Source organism: Trachypithecus francoisi, unplaced genomic scaffold (genome assembly GCF_009764315.1).
Source record: "Trachypithecus francoisi isolate TF-2019V2 unplaced genomic scaffold, Tfra_2.0 Lachesis_group14, whole genome shotgun sequence".
Classification (NCBI taxonomy): domain Eukaryota; kingdom Metazoa; phylum Chordata; class Mammalia; order Primates; family Cercopithecidae; genus Trachypithecus; species Trachypithecus francoisi.
In genome coordinates this window covers 33,081,402-33,094,136 of record NW_022681459.1, presented here as the reverse complement: position 1 = coordinate 33,094,136, position 12,735 = coordinate 33,081,402, and the positions used below count along the sequence as shown (strand labels likewise).

The 12,735-nt window shown below is 52.6% G+C and overlaps 1 protein-coding gene and 1 gene segment (V, D, J or C); both read left to right on the top strand.

Annotated features, from left to right (window-relative positions):
* LOC117096565 (immunoglobulin lambda-1 light chain-like) overlaps positions 1-12,735 on the top strand; it is a 40,314-nt gene that overhangs the window by 25,601 nt on the left and 1,978 nt on the right. For 10 of the 17 annotated variants that reach the window (XM_033234003.1, XM_033234010.1, XM_033234007.1 and 7 more), the window contains 2 exons: positions 3,590-3,629; positions 4,929-5,389. In XM_033234003.1, the coding sequence (XP_033089894.1) occupies positions 3,590-3,629; positions 4,929-5,248 (360 nt within the window). In that variant the 3' untranslated portion in view covers positions 5,249-5,389. Of the gene's footprint in view, positions 1-1,025; positions 1,029-1,436; positions 1,449-3,225; positions 3,241-3,589; positions 3,630-4,928; positions 5,390-12,735 lie in introns of those variants that run through there. The other 7 variants (XM_033234016.1, XM_033234008.1, XM_033234002.1 and 4 more) reach the window with 5 other exon arrangements.
* LOC117096579 lies at positions 8,870-10,720 on the top strand. The segment is given in 2 exon segments: positions 8,870-8,946; positions 10,261-10,720. Coding segments are annotated over 2 exon segments (381 nt in total).

The following is a 12,735-nucleotide window of genomic DNA, read 5'->3' as shown; positions in this document are numbered from 1 at the left end:
GAGGCTCACAGCCTCCCCATCTCCCCAGAGGGTCCTTCCCCTCCCAGTCACCCCTCCCCCAACTCTCTACTGTACCCCTGAGCCAGCAGCCTGGCATCAGTTCACACCAGTCCCACACCCTCCTCAATTTTACTTCTCAACAAAGACCTGATCATGTGAAACCCAGCCTTTATAATGTGCCATATGTGTCTGGTCATATGTCTGGGCTGAAGGGTCACCGCTTAGGGACACAGGGGGCAGTTCCAGGTGAGATCCCATGTCCCCGTCATCCCACACCCCACCCAACCTGCCAGGGAACCGGGTGAGCTCCCTGTGCCAGTGGGAACCGCAATCCAGAGAACTATCCTGCAGTCTTTGCCCAACTAGGAAGGAACAGGGGCCCAGTGGGAGGTATGCTGGGGCCCTGTGGGGAGATTCAGGAGAAACAAAGGGGGTCCCCAGAGACCAGATGTGGGTTAGAGGCAGCAATAATGGAAAAAGGACACCCTTGACTCAAGACCACGGTCTCAGCAGGAACAGAAGCTGAAATTCCCCATTGCATACGAGGAACCAGTCAGGAGAGTGTTTACTGGGTGAGTGGTAAATAACTGTGCCGCCATTGGGAACTTGTAAAAACATTGGGAAAGGAATCATGCAGGTGTCTTTGTAAGGCTTCCACAAGGCACACTGGCTGAGGAAACACACTGACAAATCCTGAACTAGGGAACCAGTTTAATATGATGAACCATAGCATATCCAAAAGCATGATGATCTCCTTCTCCACCATTAGAAGACCCAAAATACTCTGAAAGATACCAGTGTTTCCTGGAACTAGTTTGGGGAATATGGGGTGAGGTTGATGCACAAGATATTACAGGTGTATGATCACATGGCTGTGGACTGGGGATCAGGCTCAAGGTTAACACTAGAGTGGGGCTGGACGTCAAGCATGAAGAGTGTGAATTACTAAGTCAGGCCCACGTAGAGTTAGTTTCTGACTGGTTTGTGGATGGATCTTGATGACGGTCAGCCTGCAGGAGCAGGAGGATGTGGGGAAATTGGGAACATGAGAAAAGTCACCAATCTAAGCTCAAACTCCGCATCTATTGATTGCCTGGGGGAGGCTATATCAGAGTTGAATTCAGGATGAGTTTCAGGGCTGTGTCAGGCTGGACAAAAGCTGAGTGAATGTGGGCTGACAGCTCCAGGCAAGGCCTGGCCTCCATTAGGAGTCAGATCCCACGAACCCTCCTGCCCGCAGAGCACCCTCTCCCTTCCTAGCTCGTGACGGTGCAGCCTCCCCACCCAATCCCATGTACACCTGCTGCCTCATCTCAGAGACACTCATCCCAGTGTCTGGCAGCAGATGATGTTGGCCTCCTGGGTGTGGAGACCCCAGCTGTCTTGGTGAGTCCTCAGTGCCTGGGTACTCTCAGACCCCTTGTCTCTGCCTCCAGCACATCAGGGATGTGGCAGCTGCCTTCATCAGAGCTGCTGGGTAGTCCTGACAGGCCAGGGACAGAGCCTGCAAAGACCGGAAGCTCTGCAGTCACAATGAGGCAAAGAAAGGGCCCCTTACAGCTTGATCACAGCCACACCTAATCCAAATTCCAGCCTCTCATTAGAACAACACTTGAGGGTTCCAGTTACCACAGCACCTGTCTGAGCCCATTTCATGGAGGGGAAAACTGAGACCACCAAGGGCCAGATCCATAGCCCTGTTGGGTACAATGCCATCCCCAGCAGCTGCCTGACCTCCTTTCACTGTGTTGTAAGTTTCCATTATGGAAAACTTTGAACACATACATAAGGAGACACAGGAACAATGATGCCCCCAAGTTCCCATCACCCAGTCCCCCAAATAAGCAATTCACAGACATTACTGACCTACACAAGGCAGAATAACCCCCACATTACACAATACTTCGTAACAAATACCAGATATCACATCTTTTCAGTTGTAAATATCCCATTTCTATGCTGGAAAGATATGGGCTTAAAAATAACTACAATATTATTACCAAACCTAAATAGAAATTATCACTAATTTCCTAATACTAAGAAATTCAATATGGCATGAACTGGTGATGGGTGCATGTGCTTGCTGTTCGGCTGGTTGTCACTGGTGAATATCTCCTAAATTACTCTAGTGCTTCCTGGAAAGGCAGGAGCCGCAGGAACTCAGAGCTGTCTGGGGAATTTCACCTGGTTGGAATAAAGCCACACCTCACAGAACAAGAACCCAGGGCTATCATCTACTTCTGTTTTTGTTTTCTTTTGTTTCTGCAAAATGGTTAGAACTTGGAGGGACATAACTGGATTCAGAATAGACATTGCAAAATAGCTTCCAAGGACATGGGGCTGCTGCCAGCAAAGTCACCCATGTCACATTGCCACTCTTGTAGTAATGTAAGGTGCACAGGATGGTCAATAGCTACATCCCTCAGATGGGAAGGAAGGCAGAGGGTTGAGGCTTCAGTTCACCTCCTTCTCATGAGTGCTGCAGAGTGTCTGTGAAGTCAGGGGTCTACAGCTGGGCTCTGTTCACCCAGGAGTGAGCTTCATGCTCTAGGAAGGAGCCACTTTGCACACAGATGATTCAGGACCCAGTGATCCTTCCAGGGTGAATAATTCCTGTCTTCTCTCATGGTGAACTCTAGGATTCGAGTCATCAAATGTTTTTGAAGCCACTATCATTATATTTGATGATAACAGGTGACCACCAATGATGAATATTTTCGCAGGGGGAGTCTCCACAAGTGGCATCAGACTTCCTCACATGGCCCCAGGGGATTAAATGGCTCCTGATTAGTCAGAGGATAAGAGGTTCTGTCTTATCATGTCCCTTTCTTATTTGTCTGATGTGTTCTTCCTCCCTGAGGCCTAGGATCCCCCACTGCTCTCCCATCCCTTAGTGAGAGGTGGTATTTGGAGACCACATTCTGGAGGCTCCCTCACATCCCCCATTTGAAAAAGACAATGGCAGCCACCACCCCAGCTGTCCCACCTAACATGACGCCAGATTCAGGGCTGCAGGGGATGCTCCCAGGGTTACCCTAACACTTGTGGCTGGCATTTCATATTGGGAACAGCCAGGCCTCACTGACCAGGCCAAGCCAACTAGAACTACTCCAGAAGATGGGGCTGAAACCCACCAAGGTTCCCAGGACACTGCACTCTAGGGCAACCGCCTCTCCGTGGGAGGAGAGGGGCGCCCTCTGCACCACCCCATGGTGTTACCAAAAGTTGAACTATGAGTTGGTTCAACTTTGCAGAGAAGAGCCCACCTATCCCATCTGTGGAAATTCACTCCTAAGCGACACTAATGCCCTCCAATAAATCCAATCCTGTGCCTGACTGATGGTTGGCACAAAAACCAAATCAAAGATGCCAGTGTCCTCCAGAAGAATGGATTTCCAGGGATCCTGCTGCACGTCACAGAATGTCACCGGTCCCCTTCTCTCTGTGGGTTGAGTGTGGGGACCATGTGGACTCACTCATGAGCAGATGCCACCAGGGTCAGTGGCTCCAGCTTCCTCCTTCACAGCTGCACTGGGGGCTGGGGGTACGGGTGTCCCAGGGAGGGTTTTTGTATGAGCCTGTGTCACAGTGTTGGGTATTCGGCGGAGGGACCCGGCTGACCGTCCTAGGTGAGTCTCTTCTCCCTTCTCCTTCCCCACTCTTGGGACAATTTCTGCTGTTTTTGTTTGTTTCTACATTTTGTTTCAACTTGTGGTCAGGCTTTCTGCCTGGATCCCAGGCCTGAGCAAGAACCTCTGCCTTCCCTGTCAGACCCCTGCCTGCCTCAGCAGGTCACTATGACCCCTTCACGTCTGACCGCAGGGGGAGGGGACTGTATAGAACGACCTCCTAAGCCCCATTTGTCTGTCTCCTCTGTTTGTCTGTCTGTCTGTCTGTCTCTGCATCTGCCAGAGAAGGCTGGGTCTCTAAGCGTTCTTCTGTTCTGGCCTCCGCAGTCTGGGTTCTTGTCAGAGCAGTGTTACTCTTGGGTTACTTTGGTTCCATCTCCTGGGAAATCAGGAACAAGGGGTCTGACGGAGGGACCTCCTGGGAGACTTTAGACGGACCCAGTGTCCTCGGGGCTGATGCTCAGGAATCACAGGCAGAGTCCAGACTCAGAGTGAGGTAGGAGGTGGACGGGCTGCCCTGGATGTCTGGGGGCTGCAGGGACTGAGCCCTGAGCCAGCCTGAGACTCAGGAAACCCACTCAGGAGGGAGAAGGAAGAAGCAGACTCTGGACACCAGAGCCAGGGAAAGGGTCTCCACAGGAGAGGATGTAAGCAAAGGGCAGGCTCCTGGGTCTCTTCAGGACACAGCCCCTGTGCCCAGGGGGATCAGAGGGGGAAAGCCCCGCTGCTATGACCAGGTAGCCGGGACATGGGGTGCATGCCAGAAAAGACCCCGTGGAATAAGAAAAACCCCAGGACAGCAGACACACTCTCTGATCCCCGCAGGCCCTTGCCCCACACAAAGGCTCCAGAACACATGTTTGGCTGGAACAGCCTGTGGGACCAAAACGCCCCAGCATCCCACAGAGCAGGGGAGCTATGCCAGAAAAGTAACCTCAGAGGTCGCCGTGCAGGAGACACAGAGCTCTCTTTATCTGCTCAGGGGACAGATGTCACCCAGAAGGCCCTGTCAGGATGGCAGGAGAGGGCAGGGTCAGGGCGCTGAGGGTCAGATGTCCGTGTGGGAGGCCAAGACCCCGAGAGATCTCAGGACAGGTGATCAGAAGGTGTCTAAGGTGAAACAGCTCCCAGTGCAGATCAGGGCATGGTGGAAAACAGCCTGACCCCTCTGCATGGCATAGACCCTCGGACGCACAGTACTGGAACAAGCGCACCCCAACACCTTACCACATGCTGAGGTCAGGGACTCACCAGGTGGACACCGGGACTCTGACCCCCTCCCCCTCATCCACCCCGCAGGTCAGCCCACGGTTGCCCCCTCGGTCACTCTCTTCCCGCCCTCCTCGGAGGAGCTTCAAGCCAACAAAGCCACACTAGTGTGTCTCATCAGTGACTTCTACCCGGGAGTGGTCAAAGTGGCCTGGAAGGCAGGTGACAGCCCTGTCAACACGGGAGTGGAGACCACCACACCCTCCAAACAGAGCAACAACAAGTATGCGGCCAGCAGCTACCTGAGCCTGACGCCTGACCAGTGGAAGTCCAAGAAGAGCTACAGCTGCCAGGTCACGCACGAAGGGAGCACTGTGGAGAAGACAGTGGCCCCTGCAGAATGTTCATAGGTTCCCACCCCTCACCCCACCCATGGGGGCCTGGAGCTGCAGGATCCCAGGAGAGGGGTCTCTCCTCCCACCCAAAGGCATCCAGCCCTTCTCCCTGCGCTCAATAAACCCTCAATAAATATTCTCATTGACAATCAGAAATCTTGTTTTATCTCATTTTTTCTTTTCTCACGTATAATTCCTAGCCTTCCCGGGTTCTAAGCTTGGGATGGAAAGAATTCTGAGCCCAGTGCGAAAGTTTCCCAGGTGAAGGGATTCTCAGTCCCCTGGGTATCTCTGCAGGTGGGGCCTTCCTCACCCAGACACCCCTTCCTCAGCTCTCCACTGTACCCCTGAGCCACCAACCTTGCCTGGCTGGGACCAGGGGGGTGTCACACTCTCCTAGATTCTGTCTTTCGGCAGAGACCTAACCACGCATCACACGGCTCTGCTCACATGCCTTCTGTGTCTGCTCAGGTCTCTGGGCTGAAGAGTTGCTGGTCTGGGACAGGGGATATGTCTGCTCTTTGTCAGACGCCAGGTCCCTGACATGGCATCCCTGAACCTGTACACCGAGCCAGTGACTCCAGGGAGCTCTCTGTGTCAGGGGGATCCATGATCCAGAGCTTCATGTTGTTCTGCAAGCATCTGGTGGGATGTAGGTCTTGCAAAACTGGGAAATACCATGGTTCAGCACCAGGATGCAGGACAGTCCTGAGAGGGAAATCAGGAAAAATGAAGGGGTCTCTGAGGAGCCCAGATCCGTGGGCTAGAGGCAGAAGTAAGGGTGAAGAGCACCTATGAGTCAATGTCATGGTCTCAGCAGGAACAGAGTTGAAAATCCCCATTCCACACGAGACCATTTAGCAGGAAAGGAGTCCATACTTGTGCTGCCACCGGAAGCACTGAGAAGGCTTGGAGAATGAGACATACAGGTGCATTTCCTAGACTTGACAATGCACGTTATCCAAGAGGAGGCAATGAAAACTTCTCTACTAGGGAAATAATTTTGTATGATAAAGCTTAGCTTTCCTAAAGTCACATTTATCCATCTGGCACCTGAAAAAGCCCCATAATATTCTGCAAGATGCTAGTATTTCATGGAACTAGTTTATGGAACATAAAGTGAGATTTAAGAACAAAGGTTTTACGGCTGTATGATCAGATGGCTGTAGGCTCAGGGTCAGGCTCAAGGTCTGAAGGAGGCCATGTCAAATTCATGACGAGAGTTGGAGCTGGGTCAGACTAGGTCAGGGCTATGTGAATGTGGGTGGAGGACTACAGGCAAGGTCAAGGCATCCAGGAACACTCAGCTCCCCCAGACCCTCCTGCCCACTGGGACCTTCTCCCTCCCTTGTTCACAGTGGTGGAGCCTTCCTACCCAAACTGCTATGGAGGCCCCGGATGACTGCGCGTTCTTAGTGCCCAGGCAAACTTAGACTCCCTGTCTCCCCCTTCAGCACATCACGGATGTGGCACCTGCCTTCACCAGAGCTGCTGGGTGGCCCTGACAGGCCAGGGACACAGCCTGCAAAGACAGGAAACTCTGCAGTCACAACGAGGCACAGAAAGGGCCCCTGGGTGTTTCATCACAGCCGCCTCTCCTCCAAATCCCAGCCTCTGAATTAGAAGAAGACTGAAGGGTTCCAGTGGCCACAGTCCTTCTCTAAGCCCATTTCACGAATGAGAAAACTGAGACCACCCAAGGAGGGCCAGATCCACAGCTCTGCTGGGTACAAAGCCACGGTCTACTTCACACCCAGCAGCTGTCCAAAGACTGACCTGCATTGTAAGTGTATATTATGAAGAACTTTGAACATACAAATAAGGAGACAGAAAAATAACAATGTCCCATGTTCTCATCACCCAGCACTCAAAATAAGCAATTCACAGATGATGCCGACCCACCCACAGCAAAATAAATTCTCCCTTACACAGTATTTAGAAAGAAATACCAGACATCAGATCTGTTCACCTGTAAGTACTCCATTACTGTGCTGGAAGGATATGGACCTTAAAATAACTGTAATATCATTACCAAACCTAAATAGAAATTATCCCTATTTCCCTAATACGGAGAATTAAGCAGGGTCTCCTCAAATGCATCACAAACACCACAAGTGCACTGACTTACATGTTGGTGCTGTTGCTCATATGAGGAGCAATATGGCATCAAATGGTAATGGGTGCATGTGCCGTCAGGCCGGTGGTCACTGGTGAATATCTCCTCAATTGCTCTAGAGCCTCCCGGCAAGGAAGGAGCTGCAGGAGCTGACAGCTGTCTGGACACCTTCCCCTGGTTGGAATACAGCCATGCCTCCTGGAGCAGGAACCTAGAGCTTCCCTCAGCTTTTCTTTTCCTGGAAAATGATTCTAGCATGAAGGGGATTAACTTGATTTAGATTGGACATTGCAAATGGCTTCCAAGGACATGGGGCTGCTGCCAGCAAAGTCATCCATGTCACATTGCCACTCTTATAGTAATATAAGGTGCACAGGATGGTCAATAGCTACATCCCTCAGATGGGAAGGAAGGCAGAGGGTTGAGGCTTCAGTTCACCTCCTTCTCATGAGTGCTGCAGAGTGTCTGTGAAGTCAGGGGTCTACAGTTGGGCTCTGTTGACCCAGGAGTGAGCTTCATGCTCTAGGAAGGAGCCACTTTGCACACAGATGATCCAGGACCCAGCCTTCCTTCCAGGGTGAACAGTTCATGTCTTCTCTCATGGTGAATTATAGGATTCAAGCTATCTAATATTTTTGAAGCCACTGTCATTATATTTAATTCATGATGACAGGTGACCACCAATGACGAATATTTTCCCAGGGGAGGTCTCCCCAAGTAGCATCAGACTTCCTCACAAAGGGCTCCTGATTAGTCAGAGGATAAGAAGTTCTGTCTCATCATGTCCCTTTCTTATTTGTCTGATGTGTTCTTCCTCCCTGAGGCCTAGGATCCCCCACTGATCTCCCATCCCTTAGTGAGAGGTGGTATTTGGAGACCACATTCTGGAGGCTCCCTCACGTCCCCCATTTGAAAAGGACAATGGCAGCCACCACCCCAGTTGTCCCACCCAATATGACGCCAGATTCAGGGCTGCAGGGGATACTTCCAGGGTTACCCTAACACTTGTGGCTGGCATTTCATACTGGGACCAGCCAGGCCTCACTGACCAGGCCAAGCCAACTAGAACTACTCCAGAAGATGGGGCTGAAACCCACCAAGGTTCCCAGGACACTGCACTCTAGGGCAACCAGCCTCTCCGTGGAGGAGAGGGGCACCCTCTGCACCACCCCATGGTGTTACCAAAGGTTGAACTATGGGTTGGTTCAACTTTGCAGAGAAGAGCCCACCTATCCCATCTGTGGAAATTCACTCCTTAGTGACACTAATGCCCTCCAATAAATTCAATCCTGGGCCTGACTGATGGTTGGAACAAAAACCAAATCCAAGATCCCAATGTCCTCCAGAAGCATGTATTTCCTGGGATCCTGCTGCAGGTCACAGGATGTCACTGGTCCCCTTCTCTCTGTGGGTTGAGTGTAGGGGCCGTGTGGACTCACTCATGAGCAGATGCCACCAGGGTCAGTGGCTCCAGCTTCCTCCTTCACAGCTGCACTGGGGGCTGGGGGTAGGGGCGTCCCAGGGAGGGTTTTTGTATGAGCCTGTGTCACAGTGTTGCATATTTTGGAGGAGGGACCCGGCTGACCGTCCTAGGTGAGTCTCTTCTCCCCTCTCCTTCCTCACTCTTGGGACAATTTCTGCTGTTTTTGTTTGTTTCTGCGTCTTGTCAACTTGTGGTCAGGCTTTCTCCCTGGATCCCAGGCCTGAGCAAGGACCTCTGCCCTCCCTGTCAGACCCCTGCCTGCCTCAGCAGGTCACTATGACCCCTTCACCTCTGACCGCAGGGGGAGGGGACTGTACAGAATGACCTCCTAAGCCCCATTTGTCTGTCTCCTCTCTGTCTGTCTGTCTGACTGTCTCTGCATCTGCCAGAGGAAGGCTGGGTCTCTAAGTGTTCTTCTGTTCTGGCCTCCTCAGTCTGGGTTCTTGTCAGAGCAGCATTGCTCTTCGGTTACTTCAGTTCCATCTCCTGGGAAATCAGGAACAAGGGGTCCGAGGGAGGGACCTCCTGGGAGACTTTAGACGGACCCAGTGTCCTCGGGGCTGATGCTCAGGAATCAAAGGGCTGGGACCCAGGACCAGAATCCAGACCTAGAGTGAGGCAGGAGGTGGAGGTGGGCGGCCTGCCCTGGATGTCTGGGGGCTGCCAGGGACTGAGCCCTGAGCCAGCCTGAGACTCAGGAAACCCACTCAGAAGGGAGAAGGGAGAAGCAGACTCTGGACACCAGAAAGCCAGGGAAAGGGTCTCCAAAGGAGAGGATGTGACGAAAGGGCAGGCTCCTAGGTCTCTTCAGGACATAGCCCCTGTGCCCAGGGGGATCAGAGGGGAAAGCCCTGCTGCTATGACCAGGTAGCCGGGACGTGGGGTGGATGCCAGAAAAGACCCCGTGGAATAAGAAAAACCCCAGGACAGCAGACACACTCTCTGATCCCCGCAGGCCCTTGCCCCACACAAAGGCTCCAGAACACATGTTTGGCAGGAACAGCCTGAGGGACCAAAAGGTCCCAGCATCCCACAGAGCAGGGGAGCAATGCCAGAAAAGTAACCTCAGAGTTGCCGTGCAGGAGACACAGAGCTCTCTTTATCTGCTCAGGGGACAGATGTCACCCAGAAGGCCCTGTCAGGATGGCAGGAGAGGGCAGGGTCAGGGCGCTGAGGGTCAGATGTCCGTGTGGGAGGCCAAGACCCCGAGAGATCTCAGGACAGGTGATCAGAAGGTGTCTAAGGTGAAACAGCTCCCAGTGCAGATCAGGGCATGGTGGAAAACAGCCTGACCCCTCTGCATGGCATAGACCCTCGGACGCACAGTACTGGAACAAGCGCACCCCAACACCTTACCATATGCTGAGGTCAGGGACTCACCATGTGGACACCGGGACTCTGACCCCCTCCCCCTCATCCACCCCGCAGGTCAGCCACGGTTGCCCCCTCGGTCACTCTCTTCCCGCCCTCCTCGGAGGAGCTTCAAGCCAACAAAGCCACACTAGTGTGTCTCATCAGTGACTTCTACCCGGGAGTCGTCAAAGTGGCCTGGAAGGCAGGTGACAGCCCTGTCAACACGGGAGTGGAGACCACCACACCCTCCAAACAGAGCAACAACAAGTATGCGGCCAGCAGCTACCTGAGCCTGACGCCTGACCAGTGGAAGTCCAAGAAGAGCTACAGCTGCCAGGTCACGCACGAAGGGAGCACCGTGGAGAAGACAGTGGCCCCTGCAGAATGTTCATAGGTTCCCACCCCTCACCCCACCCATGGGGGCCTGGAGCTGCAGGATCCCAGGAGAGGGGTCTCTCCTCCCACCCAAAGGCATCCAGCCCTTCTCCCTGCGCTCAATAAACCCTCAATAAATATTCTCATTGACAATCAGAAATCTTGTTTTATCTCATTTTTTCTTTTCTCACGTATAATTCCTAGCCTTCCCCGGGTTCTAAGCTTGGGATGGAAAGAATTCTGAGCCCAGTGCGAAAGTTTCCCAGGTGAAGGGATTCTCAGTCCCCTGGGTATCTCTGCAGGTGGGGCCTTCCTCACCCAGACACCCCTTCCTCAGCTCTCCACTGTACCCCTGAGCCACCAACCTTGCCTGGCTGGGACCAGGGGGGTGTCACACTCTCCTAGATTCTGTCTTTCGGCAGAGACCTAACCACGCATCACACGGCACTGCTCACATGCCTTCTGTGTCTGCTCAGGTCTCTGGGCTGAAGAGTTGCTGGTCTGGGACAGGGGATATGTCTGCTCTTTGTCAGACGCCAGGTCCCTGACATGGCATCCCTGAACCTGTACACCGAGCCAGTGACTCCAGGGAGCTCTCTGTGTCAGGGGGATCCATGATCCAGAGCTTCATGTTGTTCTGCAAGCATCTGGTGGGATGTAGGTCTTGCAAAACTGGGAAATACCATGGTTCAGCACCAGGATGCAGGACAGTCCTGAGAGGGAAATCAGGAAAAATGAAGGGGTCTCTGAGGAGCCCAGATCCGTGGGCTAGAGGCAGAAGTAAGGGTGAAGAGCACCTATGAGTCAATGTCATGGTCTCAGCAGGAACAGAGTTGAAAATCCCCATTCCACACGAGACCATTTAGCAGGAAAGGAGTCCATACTTGTGCTGCCACCGGAAGCACTGAGAAGGCTTGGAGAATGAGACATACAGGTGCATTTCCTAGACTTGACAATGCACGTTATCCAAGAGGAGGCAATGAAAACTTCTCTACTAGGGAAATAATTTTGTATGATAAAGCTTAGTTTTCCTAAAGTCACATTTATCCATCTGGCACCTGAAAAAGCCCCATAATATTCTGCAAGATGCTAGTATTTCATGGAACTAGTTTATGGAACATAAAGTGAGATTTAAGAACAAAGGTTTTACGGCTGTATGATCAGATGGCTGTAGGCTCAGGGTCAGGCTCAAGGTCTGAAGGAGGCCATGTCAAATTCATGACGAGAGTTGGAGCTGGGTCAGACTAGGTCAGGGCTATGTGAATGTGGGTGGAGGACTACAGGCAAGGTCAAGGCATCCAGGAACACTCAGCTCCCCCAGACCCTCCTGCCCACTGGGACCTTCTCCCTCCCTTGTTCACAGTGGTGGAGCCTTCCTACCCAAACTGCTATGGAGGCCCCGGATGACTGCGCGTTCTTAGTGCCCAGGCAAACTTAGACTCCCTGTCTCCCCCTTCAGCACATCACGGATGTGGCACCTGCCTTCACCAGAGCTGCTGGGTGGCCCTGACAGGCCTCTGATTAGTCAGAGGATAAGGGGTTCTGTCTTATCATGTTCCTTTCTTATTTGTCTGATGTGTTCTTCCTCCCTGAGGCCTAGGATCCCCCACTGATCTCCCATCCCTTAGTGAGAGGTGGTATTTGGAGACCACATTCTGGAGGCTCCCTCATGTCCCCCATTTGAAAAGGACAATGGCAGCCACCACCCCAGTTGTCCCACCTAACATGACGCCAGATTCAGGGCTGCAGGGGATGCTCCCAGGGTTACCCTAACACTTGTGGCTGGCATTTCATATTGGGAACAGCCAGGCCTCACTGACCAGGCCAAGCCAACTAGAACTACTCCAGAAGATGGGGCTGAAACCCACCAAGGTTCCCAGGACACTGCACTCTAGGGCAACCAGCCTCTCCGTGGGAGGAGAGGGGCATCCTCTGCACCACCCCATGGTGTTACCAAAAGTTGAACTATGGGTTGGTTCAACTTTGCAGAGAAGAGCCCACCTATCCCATCTGTGGAAATTCACTCCTTAGTGACACTAATGCCCTCCAATAAATCCAGTCCTGTGCCTGACTGATGGTTGGCACAAAAACCAAATCTAAGATGCCAGTGTCCTCCAGAAGAATGGATTTCCAGGGATCCTGCTGCAGGTCACAGAATGTCACTGGTCCCCTTCT